This window comes from Columba livia, chromosome 4 (genome assembly GCF_036013475.1).
Source record: "Columba livia isolate bColLiv1 breed racing homer chromosome 4, bColLiv1.pat.W.v2, whole genome shotgun sequence".
NCBI lineage: Eukaryota > Metazoa > Chordata > Aves > Columbiformes > Columbidae > Columba > Columba livia.
In genome coordinates, this window is record NC_088605.1 from 1,916,272 (window position 1) to 1,938,447 (window position 22,176).

General features: G+C 53.5%; 1 protein-coding gene across 8 annotated transcripts in view; it reads right to left on the reverse strand.

The window, feature by feature from the left end:
- Positions 1-1,070: 1,070 nt before the first annotated feature.
- RAB11FIP5 (RAB11 family interacting protein 5) overlaps positions 1,071-22,176 on the reverse strand; it is a 43,364-nt gene continuing 22,258 nt past the window's right edge. For 3 of the 8 annotated variants that reach the window (XM_065060176.1, XM_065060179.1, XM_065060178.1), the window contains exons 4-6: positions 13,525-16,002; positions 7,578-7,767; positions 1,071-4,910 (exon numbers count right to left, since the gene is read on the reverse strand). In XM_065060176.1, the coding sequence (XP_064916248.1) occupies positions 4,701-4,910; positions 7,578-7,767; positions 13,525-16,002 (2,878 nt within the window). In that variant the 3' untranslated portion in view covers positions 1,071-4,700. Of the gene's footprint in view, positions 4,911-4,975; positions 6,759-7,577; positions 7,768-13,524; positions 16,003-16,238; positions 16,258-18,362; positions 22,048-22,176 lie in introns of those variants that run through there. The other 5 variants (XM_065060180.1, XM_065060177.1, XM_065060181.1 and 2 more) reach the window with 5 other exon arrangements.

Here is a 22,176-nt window from a genome sequence, read left to right on the forward strand (position 1 = left end):
CACACAAGGGAAATCCCCCTCCCTCCCCTCCCAGCCCCAGCCAGAGAATTGATACAAACCCCAATGTTGACGCGCGAAATGTTTTGTAACAACAGAGGGGAGAGAATCTGTTTATCTAAATCCCCATTTGGAGTGACATAAGACTATCACTTTTTTGGTTAAACACCAGAAAGAATATCAATTCTTTGGCTGATATCGATCTAAGCGGATCCATTTCGACTGACAACTCGCGTTTCCCTGATTCGGGGAAGAACGAGGGGGGGATTTTGCCTCCCCAGATCAACAACTGTTGAGTCAACGCCGACGTTTCTTTCCCTTTTGGCGGGGGGAGGAACAAGCCCCCTCAGTTTTGGGGGTTTGGGGGTGTCGGGCGGCCACCCCACACGTGCCAGCTGGGAAAGTCACAGGAACGTTTCTTGTCGGCTTCCATCTGTAAAACCAGATTTGAAGGAAAACTTGCAGCAAAACCGCGGTTTGGAACAAACCAGCCGGTTCTTCCTGCAGCAACAGGGATTATGTGTGTTAGTCCCGAGCCTACACTTAAGCTTTTAAGCAGAGACACCCGATATTGTCAGTTTTAACAGGACTAAGGTCTTAAAATCCCGCTTTTTATTTTTTACGACTTGACGGATTGCATTTTCCCCACCCCAGCCCCACCATTTCAGGCTGGTTTTAGTTAGGACAGGCTGAGGGTCACAGTTCAGGCTCTCAGGGTTAACATGATCCCCCCAGACAGGTGCTGAGCTCAGTTAACGGCTGGATGATAAATAAACTGGGATTAGAGCGAACAAAACTCTTCTGTTGGAGCAAAAGAGTCATTTATCAAAGCTTTTTTGAAGGAAAAGACATGAATCAAGAAAGGAAAAGAGCTGAGGGGTAAAACATGAGGCGGGAACAATATTGGGAGAGAAATTCCAGGTCACCTTGCGGCTCCACCGCACACCCGGGGACAGTTAATGACGCTGGAAAAGCCACCGGAGAAGTGGGACAGAAAATAAACCGGAGACATGTCACTCCCAGCGTCCAAGCGCCATCAGCACAGACGCTGCTGCCAAGAACTCAGAAGGATCTAGGAACAGCTTGAACAACTTTTATTTTTTTTGTCGTCGTTTTAAAGTGCTTAAAACGTAAATAACAAGCTCTTTATAAACATCAGTCGCAACTATTAAAACATGAAACACACAGAACCCGCTTCCCGCGTACGTGGAGTACGGGGAGATCCACAGCTCCCAAACCCCGACCTTTATCTCTCCCTTTTTGGGATGTTTTTCCACCCCACGTTTATAACGCAAAACCCGCGGCGGGTTCTGCACAGACTGAGTCCACGCGACGCTTTCGTATCCACATCCCTTCAGGTTTTGTTCCAGTTTAAGGAGATATTAATACCTTGGTGGTTCTTCTGGTCCAGAACTCAGGGCCAGTCGAGGTGAAATTAAATCAGTTTGGCCAGTTTTTTGAAAGCAAGAAACCCACTTTAGGGCTGGCAACAAAAGCAGAGAGCGGCTGCAAGCAACAGCTCCCCGTGGAAGACTTTGTGAAACGGATTGAACAAGGAAAAAGGACAGACCAGGAGGCCAAAGGAAAAGGAAACAAAAGAACCAGTAAAAAGCTGCCACTGGCCCATTAAAACCCTTCGGTCCGCTCGGTTCGAAGAGCGACAGATCTCAGGGCGTTCCCCGCACACTGAGCACAAGCGTCTCTCGCCTCCCTGGTTTCGCAAATAAATCACTAAATGTGGAATTTGGGACATAAGCGACTTGAGAATATTTCCCCCCAATTGTTTTTCTCATCTACGAGAAAACATCAACGTCCTCAAAACCAGTTACCCCCGTCACTTAAAGGTTTGAACAAGAACGACTTAGTGAGGCTCTGGCGTCAGTGCTGCTGTGGGAATAGCCAAGCTCGCTCGCTTTGCAGAGAATACAAACTGTGTGGTGAGGGAAAAACCCCACGTTTGCAGGACAGCGGGGTGGAAAAACAGAGAACAAAGACAAAAAGCATCCTGAAGACGCCTTTTCCCAAGCACGAGTCATCATCTGGAGACACCTTAAACGCTCCAGGACAGACACAGAACGTCAGGGCAGCACTGGCTGGCGTCACTGCTTGATTTTTTGGTGTGTTTTATGTGCGATGCCTCAGCTTTTGGGATGTTCTGCTGCCCCAAAGTCACGGTGGAAGCGTTTTTAGGCGCTGGTTTGGGGCCCGGGGCAGGTCACGTATTGCTGAAAAGGCCGTACAGCCCGTCGGAGCTCTGAGATTTGAATAGATAAAGTGCAAAACATTCAAGCTTTGGAGAATAAGAATAAAAATAAAAGGCAGAGCTGACTAAGGCAGAAAGGGGATGAGGGAGGCGGTGAAACGCGGTGGGAGAGGAGGAGGCGGCGGCAGCGAGCTCCTCAAAACATCGGCACTTGTGTGTGGGGAGCACCTACGCCACCAACTGCAGATTGGGGAGAAACCCCAGGAAACAGGTATTTTTGTAGGGCGCAGAAAGCCAGCGTGGGCTGCCCTTCGTCCCACCCGCCCCACGGCGCTTCTCCTGCCGCCGGGCTGATTTGTTTTAGCTGTCCACAGCTCCTCCCGAGGTGAGACGCACCCAGAAAGGGAACTCGGCTCTCAGGCCACGGGACCTTTTGATTCTGCAGGCAGAGAAACATTTTTGGGACTTTATAAAGAATCACCTTCCCTCAAACCCTCATATCTGACACCAGAAACGGGGAGAGAGAAGAACGTGAAGATACAGGCTGAGAGCTGCAAAACCCCAAATTACATCTTAGTCGGGGGGGAATTAACAGCTCATGGCCGGAATCCTCCCAGGTGACAAATCTTCCTATGATGGTCAAACAAGCCAAACGTTGCCCACGACAGCACCACCAAATCTCCCCAATAGCTCTTACCCCTGCTTCTCCAACCTCAGACTTTGAGCGTGACCCAATTCTGTGCTTATCCTGCTGTATTTAGCCTCGGAATATTCGGTTTGTTCTTCCCTCAGCATCATCTCTTTATATCTTGACCTCCCGCTCCTGCCAAACACCAAAAGCAACCTGCACCCAGGGGCACAAAGGTTCTGCTCTCTGCATTCAAAAATAAACTCGCCTAATTCAGATTAGAGAAAAACTGCCCAAGAAGGGTTGCGCTGAACTGAGAATCGGATTTTAACGCCTTCTTTTTGGTAGGAAACTGCTATTGTTCTATTGCGAAAGGCACAATTTTTCAAAGTCACGGCATATATTGAAGCGAATAAAGAATGGGAAGGTTCTATAAGAATCCTGTAACTCTGGGAGATGTAGAGGAGAGAGAAGATGACTTTACACATCAAGACAGCTCAAATCCCACGCCAACCGACCCTCTGCCTGCAGGGCCACCTTCTCCAGCCTTTTCCTGGCAGAACAAGAGGGAACAGAATCCTTCCTACACCCTCCCGCAGCATCTCCAAACCGAGAGCGGGAGCATCGCTTGCCAGCCTCGGGCTAACGGCATCTACGGTCGTTAAACTGCATAAATCAGAGGCCATCAGCGGGTCACTCGACAGCCAGCAGAGCTGGTCCACAGCACCTGCGGGTGGGTCTGATCTGCCAGAGACCCGACGCCGGCGTGTAGATGCGATACAAGTGGTGTTGGGTACTAACGGCGGCTTGAAGAGGCTCTGGGGGGATTATTGAATGGCTAATTCTGACAGAGAGCGTTTGAGGGATGCCCGGCCTGGCAGGATGTCACACAGAGGTGGCTGGGCGGGCAGACGTCCTTCTCCTGCACACAAGCTTCAGTTCCGACGGTGTTTTCCTGTTGCGTTGAGAAAGACGACGCAGAGTCGGGGGGGGCAGCCAGTGGAAAGCGATTTCTACAGATGCAGGGAAGGGGGAGTGTAATACTGAGTAGAAAATTCTGCTGTGGTTTATACACACAGGTGTGGTTTATCCACACGGAACATCTCATGTAGTAGTGAGGGTGCACAAACCATCACTGGCCCGTTTCCCACAGTTTTGAGCTGGGTAACCGAGGCAGTAATTGCGACTCTGCATGCGGGCAGTGAAGGAACCAACACCGCTCACGATCGGGCAGCGATGTCACCTTGAGTCCTTGACGTCCTCCAGCTCCATGGCTTTGGGGAGCATCTCCTAGACGATCACGGCACAACTTGGAGCTTGACCCTTCGTTTGGGGGACACCTTACAGGGCAGGGAGGGAAACGGCAGCCAACAGTAGCCCCTTCCCTACCTGCGCAGTGGACGGTAACACGCTGGTAGTTTAAGCATCCCTGATGTCGTCAATCAATTTACCACCAATCCATGGTGCACCAGTTCAGAGAAAAGAGATGTGGAAGACTGTGGGCAGAAGAACAGCAGCAGCAGGATGAAGACATGGACCAAGTGGTTGGTTTCCAGCTCTTCAGCATCCACGGATCGCTTAAAAGCACTGGCAGGAGAGCCTGAGGAGATGCCACTTGGTCACACTGACAAGAACCTCAAGAGGCATCTGCTCTGCTCCTCCCCATAGGGTGTGTGACAGCCCAACACCCTAAAGATCCCCGGAGCCAGAGCTGGGATGAGCTGGGAAGGAGCAGATAAACCTTTCCTGCAAAACTCTGCGGGCAGAAGCCACCGGAGCCCTCTTGGAAGAGCATTGGGGAGTGCAGGGGCGTTTGCAGCGCGGTGACTGGACAAGTGCTCTTGGCAAGTGACGCCGGTTGCTGGGAAGAGGTTACTTGGTGTTGCTTTCCCCCAGCGGGATCTGGAGGAGCGTGGGGGACTGTTCCATGATGCGCACCAGCAGCTGGTCGATGTAGTTCTCCAGTTCCTGGATGTGCTCCTCCTTCTTGCTCAGCTCCTTCTCTCTCTGCAGCAGGAGCTGGATGAGTTCATCGTGGGTCAAGTGATAATACTTGGCTGACTGGTCCGGTACGGTGGGATCCTGCAGTAGAAACCAAGAGGTGAATGAAAACCGCTGCTCCCTTTAGTGTTTGCAAGGTGCAGCGACAACCAAAGCAAGTGGCGTTTTCTATGTCTGGCTTCTTTCCAAATCAGACCTGATGAGCCCGAAACGACGTGAGGTTCTCATGCCCCGTCTTTACAAAGCAGCTTTGCCAAGTGCCCACGCAGTCACCCGAAAGTACTGGAAACAGAACTATAGAATGCGAGGTTGGAGGAGACCACAAGGATCATCTGGTCCAACCTTTCTTGGCCAAAGCCTGGCCTAGACAAGCTGGCCCAGCCCTGTCCAGCTGAATCTTAAACGTGTCCAATGTTGAGGAATCCACCACTTCCCTGGGGAGATGATTCCAATGGTTGATTGTTCTCATTGTGAAAAATCTCCCTCTTGTGTCCTGAGTTTCCCTCTCGCATCCAAACTGGGGCTTAATGTACATTTTATAAGGGATGTCAGTACTGAGAACGTATCTCGGTTTTGAGGAACTACATGCAGATGTTATATTCCCAGACTGAATTACAGATCAGCACCTAAAATGTGAATTTCTCTCTAATAAATTCTGTGGTGACTTTACGCTCCTGTGTTTTAAGGGACTCCAGCCCTGGAAGGCTTCAGAACCGGGGGAAGTTTTCCTTCCCAGTCCACCAGAGACAAAATCCAGTGGACTTTCTGCACCATGAGGGTCCTCCCATTGCTGCCCAGTAAAGCCAGGCTGCTACAATTCCCTGTCCATTGTGCAGCCAGAAGAGATCAAGCATGAATTCCCAACAAACAGGTAAACACACCCAAGATGCTCCAGTAGCCGCTGAATCCCTGATCTCCGTAGTACTGACTCAGTGCCCACCTTAATCCCTGTTTTTTTCTGCCTTTTGCACCTCTAGAATCATAAAAAACCTTATAATGCTGCAAAACTAACTAAAAATAGATGTGTTAGTCGTCTTTCGTATAAAACGTTGAGATGAAAGAGCTGAGCTTCACTGGTGTGTTTAGCCGACCCTCCTGTTAGCACAGCCTGGCTCACTCCTCTTCCATCAAAAATCCTCCCCTGTGCAGAGGCGGCTGCAAAATGAGCTGCTGTGGGGTTGGCTTTTTTGTTTCACCCTTATTCCAGCTCCCCCAACCTGCTTACGGTACTTTGTTATTGCTTAGAGAAAGATGTGCTGACACGTTTAATTGAGGAGGATCTTTAGGAAATATCCTTTAAATGCCAGAACCTCTGGTCAATTTTCTTAATGATCCTGCAAATCCCCAGGCCCTAAAGTTCTTGTTTGGCTCCTAATAAAGGGGATGAAACATCTGCTGGGTAGGAGGAGAAGTCGTAACAACTGCCCAGACATCCAGTGCAGCCTCCTCTGTACAGGGACCACAGAGCGTTTCCACCAGCTGAGCCCATCACTTAGCAGCGTTTCCCCAAAAACTGTGTCAAACCTCTCCCGCTGCAACAGCTTTTAGGGTGTGGAGCCAATTAGCCTGGCATAATGATGCCTGGAATTAGCAACTCCCCCTCTCTGGGGCTTCTCCTTCCCCCGTGCTCCAGCAGGACGGGGTGACGCAGGAGCAGAGAATTAAGAGCTGGAAAATCCCTGAGGAGCTCCCAGGGGATGAGAGTTTGGGGAAATCCGCCCAGGTGAACCCCAGGAGCGGCATTTTACACGTCAAGTCGGGGAGGGAAACAGAGCAGCAGCAGACAAGGAGAAGGAGAAGTCACCCCTGTGAGATCATGCCCTCTGACCTATCGCACATGTATTTCACTTGCCTCAACGTGCCAGCATTTGAAATACAGCCAGGCAACGGGCATTTGGGGAGGGTTCCAGGAACCTCCTTCCTCTGCTTCTGTCAAGAGAAAAAACCCTTCAGGCCGTCAACCAGGCAGTTATCCCGTCCTCTGCTTTTTATGTCTTGTGGATAACCGTTTTCTGCACCTCTGTCACCAGCTGTAGATCTGGGGTCACAACAACCCCGTGAAATGCTGCAGGTTTGGGGAAGAGCATCTGGAAAGCTGCCTGGAAGAAAAGGACCTGGGGGTGTTGGTTGACAGTGGCTGAACATGAGCCAGCGTGTGCCTGGGTGGCCAAAAAGGACAAAAGCATCCTGGCTGGTACCAGCACTGGGGAGGCCAAACTCGAATCTTGTGTTCGGTTTTGGGCCCCTCAGGCCAAGAAAGGCCTTGAGGTGCTGGAGCGAGTGGAGAGAAGGGAACAGAGCTGGTGAGGGGCTGGAGCACAAGTGTGATGGAGCGGCTGAGGGACCTGGGGGGTTCAGCTGGAGAACAGGAGCTGAGGGGAGACCTTCTGATCTCTGAACTGCCTGAAAGGAGCTTGGAGCCAGGGGGGTCGGGCTCTGCTCCCCAGGAACAAGCGCCAGGAGCAGAGGAAACGGCCTCAAGTTGCGCCAGGGGAGGTTGAGGTTGGATCTGGGAACAATTTCTTCCCCAAAGGGCTGTGGGGCATTGGAACAGGCTGCCCAGGGCAGTGCTGGGGTCACCAGCCCTGGAGGGTTGGACAGACAGACATGAGGTTCTCAGGACACGGGGCAGGGACAGGGGTGGGTTCTGGTTGGACTTGATGATCTTGAGGGTCTTTTCCAACCGAAATGAGTCTATGATCACGAGCAGGTGGGAACACAGCTCTCACCTCAGTTTTAGGTTCTTACCTTTAATTTCTTGGAGTCTGTTTTCTCCGGGTGAGAGGAGGGCGCCACGGGCTGGACGCTGCTCGTGGTGACCGTCTTCAGCTTCTCCAGACCATTACTCAGCGCACTCGTCAGGCTGGACCTGTGCTGCTGCTTCTTCTCACTGGAGACCTCTTGCACTGTGGCACTGATGGGTTTCACCGGGTGAGGACTGAGGAGAACAAGGAGGTAGGAAAATTAACACTGTCCTGAGCTGGGGAGTGACGCCGCTACCTCTCCCTATGGTTTTTATGGGGATGGGACCCACTTATTCCATTTATCCAGCTCCACGCAGCTAAATCCTCTATGTTGCTCAGAGCTCGCCTCCTCCGAGGAGAACCAGCCCAGAGACCTCCAGCACCGTTTCCACCCAGAGATGAGATAAGGAGCCCCAGGACACGTGTTTGGCCGAGATAAGGAGCAGCTCCCCGTGCCCACGCCTACACTGTGGGACAAAACTCCCAGCTGCCAGATGTTGGCACAGCTGGGGGAACTTTAACCCAGGTCCAGTGTAATCGGGGATTTCTACATCCACTGCCCAGAGGGGCTTTGGGTGCCCAGGAGCCCCCAGATTAGTGCCTGGGGTCACAGCTGATGCTTTGGGGATGCTCCTGCTCCTCAGCACACGAGTTGAGCTCCACCTGCCTGGGAATCACCACAGAATTCGTCTCTTTTCCCAAAAGGGAGGGCAAGGAGTCTGCGCCTGAGCGCACCTTCCCCGTCAGTTAATGGGGAATTACTTTTTCTTTTTTTTTTGGCCTCAAAAGATTGTTTCTGGGCTTATATAAATTACGTTTCCTTTTCAGCGTGATGGAAAGAGAAGTGACCCGATGCTGCCTTCCTGCAACAAGCAGGCAGACCCGCGCACCGTCACTGGGAGGAAAAGGTCGGAAAATCTACCCAGGAGCTCCGCAAAGCCTCTGCGCTCATCCGCTGCAGCGGCCACCCCGCAGAAAGCGATAACCCCAACTGCTGTGCGTCCAAACAACGCTGCGGGGGAAGCGAAGGGATGAAATAAGTCGAGAGAGGTTCTCCTGCCCCTCTGCTCTGCCCTGGGGAGACCACACCTGGAATCTTGTGTCCAGCTGTGGCCCCTCAGTTCCAGCAGGACAGGGAACTGCTGCAGAGAGTCCAGCGCAGCCACCAAGATGCTGAAGGGAGTGGAGCATCTCCCGTGTGAGGAAAGGCTGAGGGAGCTGGGGCTCTGGAGCTGGACAAGAGGACACTGAGGGGTGACCTTATTAAGAGTTATCAATATGGAAAGGGGGAGTGTCAGGAGGATGGAGCCAGGCTCTTCTCGGTGACAGCCAGTAGTAGGACAAGGGGTAATGGGTTCAAACTGGAACACAGGAGGTTCCACTCAAATATGAGAAGAAACTTGTTGGGGATGAGGGTGGCAGAGCCTGGCCCAGGCTGCCCAGGGGGGTTGTGGAGTCTCCTTCTGTGCAGACATTCCAACCCGCCTGGACACCTTCCTGTGTAACCTCATCTGGGTGTTCCTGCTCCATGGGGGGATTGCACTGGATGAGCTTTCCAGGGCCCTTCAACCCCTGACATTCTGGGATTCTGTGAAGTCCTCAGGGCTGGTATCCTCGTGCCTTGTCGGTGGTGATGGGATCAGGATGTACCAAGTGATCTCCCACTGTGCTGACAGGGCACATCCTGTTCAATAGCGATAGTGCTTCCTCTCCTACAAACGGGTGACAGGACAATGGGAGCCACCACCAGCTCTGGACAGCTTCAAAGGATGGAGAAGGATCCCAAAAACCTGAGCAGGAGCCCAGCGGGCATTGGAGAAGTCGCTGTTCTGCACATCAGCCTCAAGCACCCTCCAGCCTGGAGCAAACCTTTCACCCGCAGAGCTGCCAGCACCACGCTATCACCTCACAAGCTGCCCGGCAGGTTTAAGATGTAAGATGGGGTGAGGGTGAACCAGACCAGAGAAACTGCTCATTCCCAAGTCCTCTAAAAACCAGAAGAAATGACTTTCCTTGCTTGAAGTGCTGCTACCCTCCTTCCTAGCCCAAAATGAGTGGTGTTCGCAGCAGGATTTGGGGAAGACAGCTCTGCTACCACTGTAGGAGTTCTACAGGTCTTCAAAACCACGGTGTCTGGGGAGCTGCCAGGACTGCTCGTCACAGCTCGTCACTGTCACCTCACACATCCCCACAGACAGCACAGAGACTGAGCTCATCACAAACACTCAAACCACCTTAAACCAACAACGGGGACCTTTTTAGGACCGGACTTACCAAGGCCACCCTACAGAATGAAAACCTTGATACAAGGTGGCTCAGGGAGACCTCATCCCCACAGGCCCATATTGAAAGGGTGGCTACAGAGGTAGAGAAGCCCTTTTTACAAGACGGGCAATGGGGACAAGTTACTCCTGGAAAGATTCTGATGGGGCACAAGGGAAATTTTTCACTAGGAGAACAACTGGAATAATCTCCCTGGGAAAGTGGATTCCCCAACATTGGACACATTTAAGATTCAGCTGAACAGGGCTTGGCCACCTTCTCTAGACCAGGCTTTACCAAGGAAGGTTGGACTAGATGATCCCTGTGGTCACTTAAACCTGGGATTCTGCAATTCCGTGAAAACCAGCAACAGCCTTGGGATACCAGTGGGATAGACTGGATGCATTTTGAAAGCAGGCAGATGTTTCCTGCTGCAAATCTGGTCGCCCGCGGCTTTCAGCCCCGCTGCTGGTGGGAACACATTGATTTCCGCAGAGCTGGAAAAGATATTGGAAAAATATATATATATATATATATTTTATATTCTTTGCCACTGAGAGGATAGTGTGCGCAGGTTCCAAAGGCAGGGTGGTTGGCACCAGGTTCTTCCAGGGGAGAAGTTGCTTCACACCTCATAGTCACGTCTGAAGTCCTGATAGATCTGCCAAAAGTTCAACCTGTTTCCATCCACCGGTTGATGAACTTGAGTATAGAATGCGCTGCTCACACTGCTTAATCCAGCACTGCGTAAGCCTAAAATGAAGCTTAACACGTTCAAGATTAAACACCTGAGGGTGCCAGTGGCACAGCGCTGGTCCCTCTCTGATGCTCCGGGGTCATTGCTGAGCACAGTGAAAAACTGGTGACATCCCCCCTTGGAAATTCAGTTTTTATGAAGCCATTGAAATGCATCTCGCAGAGAACGAGACAACAAACCCAAGGAGATCAGTCTCTAAGCTGCTGGAGCACCCAGCACCGGAGGGACAGGCCTCTACGTGGGGAAAGGGAACAGCTGAGCTGGGGACATGGCAAACCGCCCTCCCAGCTGCAAGGGTGTCCAGGGAAAACATACAGATCACAAAAACCGGCATGTGATTTAACCTGAAACCTCCTTGTCAGGAGAGGAGGAAGTTCCGCTGCGCTCCTGATGTCTGGAAGGCACAAAGCAGCGTGTGCTGGGACCCTGTGATGTCCCCAAGCCTGTCACCTACAACGCCGTGATGTGGCAACAGTCACACATCTGAGCTGCCAGTACGGAGCTGCTGGGCTCCTCCAATGACCCCAGTCCCCAAAGCTTGTTCTTTTAGGTCCCACCTGTGCCAGGGGACGTGACCAGAGACACCTGAAGGCACCATCCCATCCTTCCCCAAAAAAGGAGGAGCCTCTGTTTGCTCCAGCATTGCGACCGATGCTCCGAGCACCCACCTCACCCCAGCGGCAACGGTTTTGGGGTGAGAGCGGGGAAGGATCTGCAAACGCCATCCCAACCCGTGTTCTTCCAGACTCCGAATTCCCCGGCTGCGTCTTCAAACCTGGCACAGGAGAAGCTGTTCCAGGGGACACAACCTCCTGCTCAGCGTCACCAGGAGGCACCTCACCCAGACCGGTGCTGCTGACGCTCAGATACACAAATCTGCCACTTCACCTGCCATCTTGAACCAGAGGACCAGCACAGAGTCACTGTGGCCACCTGGGCAGAGGACATGGGACCTCACACCACATTTCCATCCCTTGTGAGGAGCGGACATAACCCCAGCACACCGCACTCTCAATAAACCACACCAGACTCTCAATAAACCACACCAGGTAAACAGCTCCTCTGTTATCTGATGGAAGAGAAAGACATTTTTGTCTCAGCAAAGCCTTAATGCTCTTACGTCTTAATGTTCTAAATTTGAACTCCTTTCTCCTTCCACCTTTTTTTTCTACCAGATCTTTTGTCCACGTTCCACTGACCAACCTAATAGATGATTCCAGGAAAGGCAAACATCACCACAAGGACCCAAAAAAGGGCCTCTCCACCTTTCATCTCTCCCCCCATGATAATGAGTCCCATCTCCCGGATCTCAGGAAGCCGTGCAGATCCTCAGAGCCTTCCAGAGACCTCAGCAACTCTTCAAAGCTTCTTGAGTCACAGCAGCGTCCAAAACGTCCGTGTTTTACAGGCAGAGAAACCAGAGCGGAGATGGTCGAGGGCTCCTCAGGCGTGTCTCGTGACAGAAGCCAGCACTGAGGTGACAACCAGCTCTCAGCTCCAAGGCCACCTTCGTCCCACAAGCCAGTCAAGCCTTAGATGGACGCACAGTCAAGCCCGAAGATGAGTGCGAGCGTGTACTAGCGACAAGGGGGGCCTTGGGATATTCTTCTCATTGCTTAATTTTACCCTGTAGAATTGCAGGACACTTCTCTTTCCAAAAACATAACCAAAAAAAATCACCAAAAGGAGGTTTCTCTATACCTGCTCCCTGCAGATTTTAACAAGGTTTTCTGCTGGAGGATGAACGATGCAGGTTGGAATCATTTGAGTATGTGGCCTCAATAACGACAAATAAAATCAGCTCACAGCCCCATGTCTTTGCTCCTGAGGCGTTTTGCACATCAAAGCCAGGCTGGAGCCCAGGAGGGATGCCCATGCAGAGGGGCTGCAGCATGGTTCTGCCGCCCCGTCCACTTGCCCTCTCCCCAGGGACATCACCAATACATATTATTCTTGGGCCAGACAGGATTTTATCATTTCAGCGCCTCTGCGAAGCTCCATTTGCTCCAGGCTGATCAAATAAGTCACTGCAAGAAGACCCAGGTCCCCATGTAAACCGTAAGAGCTTGATCTGGATCACAGAGCCAGTGACAATCTCCTGCCCAGGCAGGTCAGGGGAAGGTGTACCAGGAAAACAAGATGATCTGAAGGACACAGAGCCCTAAACTCAGCACCTTTCTCTGCTTTGCAGCATTTCTACAAGCCCAAGACTGACCTGGGAGGAGGAACAGCCCCTTCTTTTCTCTGAGGTACCACCATGGTCCCCTCATCCCATTCCCCATCATCCCCAAGGACAAAACTGTGTCCTTCAGCACCAATGGGCAACTTGGCAGGAGGGAAGGGAGAACAGCATTTTGCCACCACCCTGGTGAAACTACTTCTTTTGGGTTTTTTTGGCTACGGAGAGAAGGTTTTTAGTACCTGATGTTCGTTTAAAAAGGAAAAGAAACCGAAGCTGAATTAATGAAAAGGGGCAGCAGCTGCGCACATGCCATGAGGGACTCACGAGAGCATTAGCGGCTGGAAACTCTCCTGGCAGGCATGGAAAAGGCACCAAATTCACAAGCACAGGGAAGGCGATGGAGCCAAAATTAGCACCGAGCGAAATGCGGATGCACTTTTGCTGTGGCTGAATTTTCAGCTGGGACAGGTCTTGGGAGGCGTTAAACCTAGTTTAGGGCAAACACAGGACACCAGTGGCCATTCCCCACCGCAATCCCAGAGAGCAGAGGCTTTAACCTGTTCGGTTTGGACTCTTTGGGAGCACGGAAAGGAGAGAGGACCTGCAGCAACCCACCGAGCGGCTTCCTCGGAGTCAGCGCCATCGCCAGCTGCTGACGCCGAGCCGGGGTTCACTTAGATAAGAGCAGAAGGGAGACAGGGTTCACCTCGACCAAATCCACACCCTTGGCCTTCCCCGGAGAATGCTCACCTGGTCGTCTGCTGGAAAAAGGACTTCTCAGCTGGCTGTGTCTCCCTGGGCAAAACCACGAGCGCTGAAGCTTGTGTGTCACCGGACTGCGGCAAAGGACAGGGCCGGGCGGCGGGGCGGCTGGTGGCGGCGGGGACCGCGCTGCTGGCCGGGCACGCCACAGGGGAGGGGAAATCAAACTGCGGAGGGTTAGTGGCAGCCACAGGGAAAGGGGTGGAGAAGGCCAAGGGCTGGCTGGCATGCAGGGAAGGAGACTGCTCCTCGGGAGGGTTAGTGGGCTGGAAGCCTCGCCCAAGGGCTTCCTCACGGAGGTGGGTGAAGCTGAAGCCTCCCTGACCGAGCTTTTCGGGCAGGACGGCTTGGACGGGGAGGGGAGTTGGCGGCTTCTCCACAAAGGGGTTGCTGGGGGGGTTTGGGCTGAGTGCCGCAGCGAATGGGTTTTTTGGGGATGAAGCGTCCTGCTCGCGCTTCTCCTCTGCCCTGTCTGGCTTCCAGAAATCGGCTTTCTTGAAATCTATCCTGCTGTATCCTGAGCATCTGCCCTGCTGCGCCTCGCGGGGAGGAGCGGCCGCCGGCCCAGGGGAGCCGGGCTCAGGCTGGACCCCCGCTCGCCCCTCACCGTCACCCCGCACCGCCTGGGAGGGACTGTCCCCACGCGCTAACCTTTGGGCCGCGGGGGGACCGGCCGCCTCCTGCTCTTCCAGAGCCGTCCAGAAGGTTTCCAGCTGGGCCGGGTTTAGCTTGGAAGGTGGGTTTAGTCTTGATGTATTGAGCTCCTCGGGGAACAGCTCCTCTTTGGGGGCCACCTCCCACTCGGCACCATCCACGCTCGCCGTCAGAGATAGACCTGGCTGGCTCCAGCTCTGCTTAGCTCCCGTCTGGCCTAATCCATCCAGGGAGAACTTGGATGGGCAAGTCTCAAACTGCTCAGCCGCATCTGTCTCATTCATCTCTGACTGGTTTTCCCCCAGAGAGGTGTCCCCTCCTGCCAGCTCACCACCTCTCGCCTCCAAGTTATCCACCGAGTCCGCAGCAGCAGATTTGGCATCCTCGGGCACCGGGAACTCGCTCCCGGTTTCAGATGCATCTGCTCCCAGCACGGGCGGGCTGGGAGACACCGGAACCGAGGGCTCGCTGCTCAGCTGCCTCGGCAGCTCCGTGTCTGCCTTCGGGCCCTCTGCGTCATCCCGTCGCTCCTGGCTGCCTCGCTGCCGCAGGTCACCAGCATCCTCCTCCTCCTCCTCACCGTCCCCTCTGCCGCCCGCGGCTGCGAACCACCTCGGGGGTTTTGGGGGCGGCACAGCCGAGCCAGCCACCGCCTCCTCCCTCTCTCGTGTCCCCGACCACGGAGAGAGAACAACGTGCTGCTCCCGAGCGTCGGAGATGAGTTTGACACGGTTTTCACCGGCCTCCAGCCGCATGCTCGCCTGGAGCCGGTAGACCGAAGTCCGTATGTCGAACGTTTCCTCCTCGCTCCCAGCACCCTGGGGGTCCATCCCCGGCTCGGGGGCCACGGGGAACCGTCGCGGTGCCACGTCTGCGAGCACCCGCGGGGGCACGGCCGCCACGTTGCTGCCCGGAAGGGTTTCGGAGAGGGGTTCGGGGACAAAGGGGCTTCTGGGCAACACGCAAGCGGCGGTGCAAGATGCGCTCTTGGCTTCGAAGGCGCCGTCGCTGAGGAAGGCTGGTCGGGGGCCGAACGCGCCGTCCTGCTCAGCCCCGCTTTCGGCACTCTCCGACAGTTCAGGAGCGGTTTCGGTGGCTATTGTCATCCACCCGTTTGTCCCCGTGCTAGAAGGTTCCTCCTCATTACTGTCCCCTTCCTCCCTAGCGCTATTTTCAGCAGTCAGTGGTGTCGAAGCCTCTTTTTCCCCGGGATTTCCCGATGCAAACGCAACTGTCCAAACCGTAGGCGTGCTGCTTTTCCTCCTCCTTCCCCCCGACCCCGCGGACACGGGGCTCAGCACGTCCTCTATCACAGTCGCCTCCTGGGTTGTGCTCACCAAGTTTGCCCCAACGTCTAAACCAGAGAAATTTGTCCAAGACCGCAGAGTCGTGGGCATTTCGCCGATTTGCGAATCGGCCTCTTCAAAAGCCTTTGTCTGCTTCTCGCGAGCCGGCTCGGCCGATCTTTCCGTCGGGCTGGCTGCGTCGGGGTCGTCAATAAAAGCCATGCCCTCCGCCGCCACCGAGGCAAAGAAACTCTCCTTTTTCAGCTCCGGTTTGAGCCTGCTGGTCGCAAAGGCATCGAAGGTATCGTCCCACTCCGAGAGGGGAGGCGGGACGGCAGGTTTCTCATCCGGAGGAGGGTGGTCTCCTTGCGATGGGGGGGTAGTTTCTGGCACGGGGACACCAACGCTTTTGGCTGGAGACTCTCTCTCCGAGTCTTTATGTCTTAGGGAGGCAGAGGGACTGCAATCCTCAGAGGAATAAAAGTTCCCAGCGACCTCAGTTGAAGCATGCGGCCCAGACGAGAAACTAGAGAAAAAGTGAGTAGGTGAAGGAGAATTTAGTACCTGGTCAGCGAGGAGATCCTCAAAGAAAGGATTGCTCTGCAGGGAGTTGAGGAATGGGTTGGTGGGGGACAAGCAGCCGGGCTGAGCGTCTCCAGGAGCGGGAGGGAGGTTAGCGCCGGGCATGCGAGCGAGATGGGCTACAGCGGCGGGAGGAAAGCGGGGAGGAAAATGAGAAGGAGCGTCTGAGCTGGTTTCTACCTGAGGAGACACTTCCAGGCTGTGGAGGGAAGACAAAACAGTCCTCCTGGTTAATGCCGTGACAGTGCTGTAAGCGTAACACCACACACACCACAAACGCGCCAGGTTCCAAGCAATGCAACGATCAAATACAAACTCGTCTCTCTTGTTAGGCAGAGCAATGATTATGGAGTCAAGGCGTGGAAAGGGCATGCACGACAAAAAGGAAAGGGACAGCCCTTCTAGAACATCCTTCACATCTCCCCTTGCTGCCTCAGGACCCGGGAGGGTTTTCCCACCTCCTGCAGCCCAAGGGCTCGGCTCATTTTCTTCAGGACAGGCTGGGCTCCTGGGCCAGGATTACTTGAGCCGGTAAGAGCACGTAGGAGCGAGTCTTTCCCAGTTTACCCCAGTGCTTCGTTACTTCTTTGGCAACATATCAGCACGACAAGGGCCACAGTGCTCCCTCTCACATGGGTCCCGAAGAGACAGAGCTGAGCAGAGGGAGCACGTGGCCAGGACAGGGCTCCAGCTCCCCACCCTGCCCAGTGTCCCCACATTCCCTTTGTCACGTCACTTCTGGCCTAAGGTCCCCACGGTGGTTCAAGGCCAGGCTGGACGGGGCTCTGAGCAACCTGAGCTGGTGAAGATGTCCCTGCTCATGGCAGGGGGGGCACTGGGGGAGCTGGGAAGGTCCCTTCACCCCAAACTGTTCTATGATGCCTGAACATGTGGGTCCCCACACCTCACCCCGAGTCAGGCAGCTGGTTCTTTGCTGCCTTTTCAAGAGGGACCACACTGACCTTTCTCTGGGATTTCATTGATCTCCCGTTGGGAATTCCTCCAGCATCACCACCCCGAGGAAGCCCCACCAGGCCGGGGTTGGCTGTCCTGGAGGTTTTCACATCACGAAGGGTGCGATGTGGACACCCCAACCGGCGCTTTAACCTCCGCGCTCCTTCCTCCTGAGCCCCTGTGGCTTCCCCAGACTTCAAAGAGATCCCAGTCTTGGTTTAGGAAAAATACGGACATGGAGCAGCCAGCAAAGTTTAATGAGGAATTAATACAGTAATTGCTTTGCCGAAAAGCAGGGGGAGCGTCCAGCCCTGGGGCTGGCGTTTCCCCGCCTCCCCTGGGAGGGATCCCGGGCGGCACCGGAAAATCACGGTCAACGTGCCGTCAAACGGCAAAGTTTCTTGGACAACTACTTTTGTGGGTTACTATGGATGTCACAAAAAAGCCTCAGATGCATTTTAAAGCGCTAAAATGCCATCTTGAGGCAAAAGTTAAGCATGTGCGAAGGCGCAGTCGGCATCGGTTGCTGTTAAAGCCGGCACGGTTACATCCCCTAGGACCACAAAGGATGCGCGGACGGGCAGGAGCCCACGCACACCGCAGCAGTGGGGCAGGACCCACTTCTCCCCACTCCTGGCAGCTTCAGAGCCCCCTCACACACCATCTTCTGAGCAGCTACCTTGGAAAAGTGCTTATTTACACCATCGACGCCACCAAAGTCCCCCAGTCCCGGTTTTTGGGTAGGTCACATACCTAACAAGCAGCCGAGCGCGCCGGGCTCCACTCACCCATCAGACACCGGACCAGACACCACTTAGCACAACTAGTAATTCAGGCACCAAAACAAAAGCCCCAAACCCTTCATTTCCACTCAAACCTGCAGCTCACTCGGTGCTCCTGCTGTCACCAAGCAGCAGTGGTGGCCGTGGCGCACGTGTCCATCCTCGTCCCCCTCCCTGCTCGGATCATTGGCGCATAAGACAGCAGCAATCCCACCGCAGGCACCTCTGCAGAAGGTAACTGAGCAGCCCAGCTCTTGCTGGGTGTTTTAAGCTCTTGGTGAGCACAGAAAACCTGCAGGAGAAGCTGATGGACCTTCAGGCATAAATGACCCCAGAGGGACCAGTGACCACCCTCTACTCGGGACCCAACCCCGCCGGGCACCGCTATTTGGTGTTGGCCACCCCAACGGTCTCAAGGTGATGACTTGTTAACAGAATCTCTCAGTTCTTCTGTTTTTCTGAGAGAAGGTGCAAATAAACGCCTGGAACTGCTGGGTGGTTGTGTGTTCCTCAGCTGAACACACACTGGGGCACAAGCTCCTGTTTGCAACCACTTCTTTTCCCTAAACCCCGTCAAATTTAAGCTCTTTGGGAGAGGAGCACAGCTGCTGGGACCCAAGGGGAGTTCACAGCATTCACAGACAGGTCTTATCTAACACAGAAAACTCTCCTTTCCAGCTGGAAGGGGAAGGCAGCACGGTCCAACCTAAACCAGCACGATGCAAACAGCCCATCCCGATGTCCCACCTCTGCTCGCTCCTTCCCGCTGACACTCACTTTAATGTTTTGCTCCAGATTAAGATTCCTCATTCGTGATTCTGCTTAAAACCAGCATTTAGTGCTGAGTAAGAACTGAGATCTGATCCAGCCAGCTCTGCTGGGCTCTAGTACTAAATGGCTACAGGGCATTAATCAGCTTCAGGCTCTTAATGAGTGATGGCTGCTAACGACCTTCCCAGCTGCCAGAAGGCTGAGGGGTTGAAGTTCCATCCCCAGGGGATGGTGATGCCAAAGGAGCTGCTGGCTTAGGCAGAGCCCTGAACTGCACTAATACCACCTGACCAGGTGGAGGAACAGCTTTGAGAGCTCTTCAAACCCACTGAGATTGAATCATTTTGGTTGGAAAAGACCCTCAGGATCATGGAGTCCAACCATAACCCACCCCTGTCCCTGCCCCATGTCCTGAGAACCTCATGTCTGTCTGTCCAGCCCTCCAGGGATGGTGACTCCAGCACTGCCCTGGGCAGCCTGTTCCAATGCCCCACAGCCCTTTGGGGAAGAAATTGTTCCCCACATCCAACCTCAACCTCCCCTGGCGCAACTTGAGGCCGTTTCCTCTTGTCCAGCTCCATTCCCTTCTCCATCTTCCTTCCCCAGTCATGACGGGGCTCACAGGGTGCTGGACCCCCAAAAAAGAGCAGCCTTTGGCCACACCAGCAAACTGGTCCCAGTCCCGAGCTGCTGCCCACGTGGTCCAGGCCACCAGGAATCGGGAAGGTGATTTCAGCAAGACCCTGGTTGCTCCACACCCGTCGTGACCTACACATCAGCGTCAGGACGCAGCAAAACGAAGGTTGTGTTTTGCCTGGGAAACAAGGTGGGTGAACGTGAATCTTTTCTCGGAGGGCAGGAAACCAGAAGCGACGGAGCTTCTGGAACCCAAATATCTCATCCCAGATCATCTTCTCCCAACATGTGCAGCCCAAGGCAAGCTAAAGATATAAACACACAACTTAAACCCATCTTGTAAGATTCCAGTTCTCCTCCTCCAAAACCCTTTTACTGAAGTTTCCTTTCCACTGCCCATCCCCATTCCAGCCAAATTTGGGGCTGGTAAGGAGATGGAATAACCCACCCCCCAAAAAGCCCCGTTTCCCCTCTCTGACGAAGGATCCAGCGGAACGAGGAGCCGAGGACGGTGTATTTATTCCTCTAGAGGGAAACCTCCGCTCGCAGCAGCCCGGTGCGACAGCTCTGCTGCATCAAACGCTGACTCACCCTCCTCCTCCTCCTCCCCGAGCCCAGCACAGCTCCACCAGCCAAAATAAATAGCGGGTACCTTTCTGCCCTCATTTATTTGTTTGGCAGCACTTCACAGACGCGTTTGAGCCTCTCGGTGCAAAATAAAACGATAATAAAACACCGGTGCAGAAAGGGGCTGGGAGGAGATGGGTACAGACATTTTTCTGCAATGCAAGAGGGAAGGGGTCGGAGAATATCTGTAAATGTTGCTTTTAAATAGCAATTTTGGATTGAAGGTAAGGGGTTTAGCTAGCTGTGCAATAATCGCTTTGCTTTCCCCTTGGTCCTCACCTGCCTGTCATCCCAATTATACCAAAGTGCTGCTTTATAGAGATTTGCTCCAAAACCACAGGAACAAAAATAAAACATGAGAGATGGGGTCTGGTGGGTGCAAAGTGGTGACCCCAATACCCGTTTTTAGGGGGCTGAGCTTTACCTGGACGGCTCCAAAGCAGATTTGTCTCACCAGGGCTGAGCTGGTGCCAGTTTAGGATCTGATTGATCATCCAGCTCCATTCCCGATCACTTGGACTCGGTGGCTGATCCAACACGGATGTGAAGTTTTGCAGATATAAGAGCAGAGCGGATATAAGAGCAGAGACACGTGCTGGACCCATGGCCGTTATCCGGACGCCCTGGTCCTCACGGCGCGATGCTCCGCTCATCAAACCCCACGCTCTCTCTGAACGTCCCCGTTAATGGCGTTTGGAGGGGCCTGTCCCATGCACTGGTGTCCACAGACCACGACAAGCCCCCCAGCCTGTCCAGGGACCGCGCTCCCATCCTTCCAAACCTTCTGAATCCCAGCATTTAGAAAACAACACTTTGTAGTGAGGAATGGAGTCGATATTCAGCCTCGCTGCTGGATCTAAGGGTACAGACCATGGCAAGAGGGGCGACCACCAAGGCGAGTAGTGGTTTTACATCTTCCCCCCATGAACAACAGGGGGAAGGGGCTCTAACCTCCAAATGTCACTAATAGGATTATTTTTACAAGACAAAGCGCATTTTCTCTTTTTTCCTACCGCCGAGCATGAGATGCAGCCGCATTTTATCATCCCGGCCCCCGCTGCAGGAAACCGCCGACCTGTGGAGCTCTGATAACAGTGTAGGAAACCCTGAAAATAGTTAAACCAATTGTTTCAGCCCCAGGCCTTGCCTGATAGAAACCCGCTGAGCTTCTTCCTTACATACAACCCTTGACCGTGCAACCTTAAAAACAACAACCCCCCAAACAGTCTTTTATTCAGGTCTCCAAAAATCAAACAAATCTTCCTCCTGCTCCCATTCAAGCCGGTTTCAAAGCCCCTTAACCACCATGGATTAGCAAAGCCGGGGCCAAAAGGCCTTTGGGACCTGCTTCCCTGTCAAAAATCAGCGAATAAATATGTGTAAATAAGGGCTGAAAGCAGAAATGTCCAGCCCTCCCCCTGCGTAACGGAGCGAGCAGGTTTGTGTCTCGCAGGGCAGCACCAGTTTGGGTACATTTGCTGATAGCTCAGCAAAAAACCCATAACAGAATAAACCCCCTTTTTCTAAAGCTGAAGTTAAAACCAGCCGAAAGTCAGCGGCTTCCTTATTTCAGAAAGGGTGCGGTTGCACAAGGAGTGGTTAACGAGAAGTGGTTAACACAGCTGTGCCAGCCTAGTCTTAGCTGCAGGCTAATTTAAACCTGAACTCTAAAGCGGCTTCCTAATTACAGGCCTTTTAACTAATTATCGGCTGAGGTTTTGGCCTTGTGGAGGTGTCTGCTTCTGATGCTCCCCAGGTGGAACTTGACCTATCCACGGTGGGCAAAACAAAGGTGAGAAGATGCTGATAAGAACCGCAAAGGTGAAGTTTCCAGCATCGGGAGGGAAAAATCCCTTCCTGCAGGTGAAAAACTGTGCAATTGAGGTCGGTTCTCTCTACAAAGCGAAGTGAATCCGTCATCAGCGCTAGAAGTTACATGGATAACTGAAAAGCTCCTCCAGATGCAGACGGACACGGCGGAACACCCCGGATGGGCGCTGCTGATTTCTCAGTCCCGCGCTCCAGGGACCACACGTGGATTGTCACAATGCAGATGGAATTGGCCTCTGCGTTCAGCCAAGACCTGAGAAACCCTTCGACAGCTTCAATTTGGATCAGCAGCCTGAGAAACCCTTCGACAGCTTCGATTTGGATCAGCAGCCTGAGAAACCCTTCGACAGCTTCGATTTGGATCGGCAGCCTGAGAAACCCTTCGACAGCTTCGATTTGGATCGGCGGCACGGCCCACAAGGTCATTCAGTGTAAGGAAGGAGAATGAAAACACATAAAAGTTCTGTATGGTTAGAACTGCCCGGCCAGGCAGCTCAAGCACTTCACCACCTTCTTCT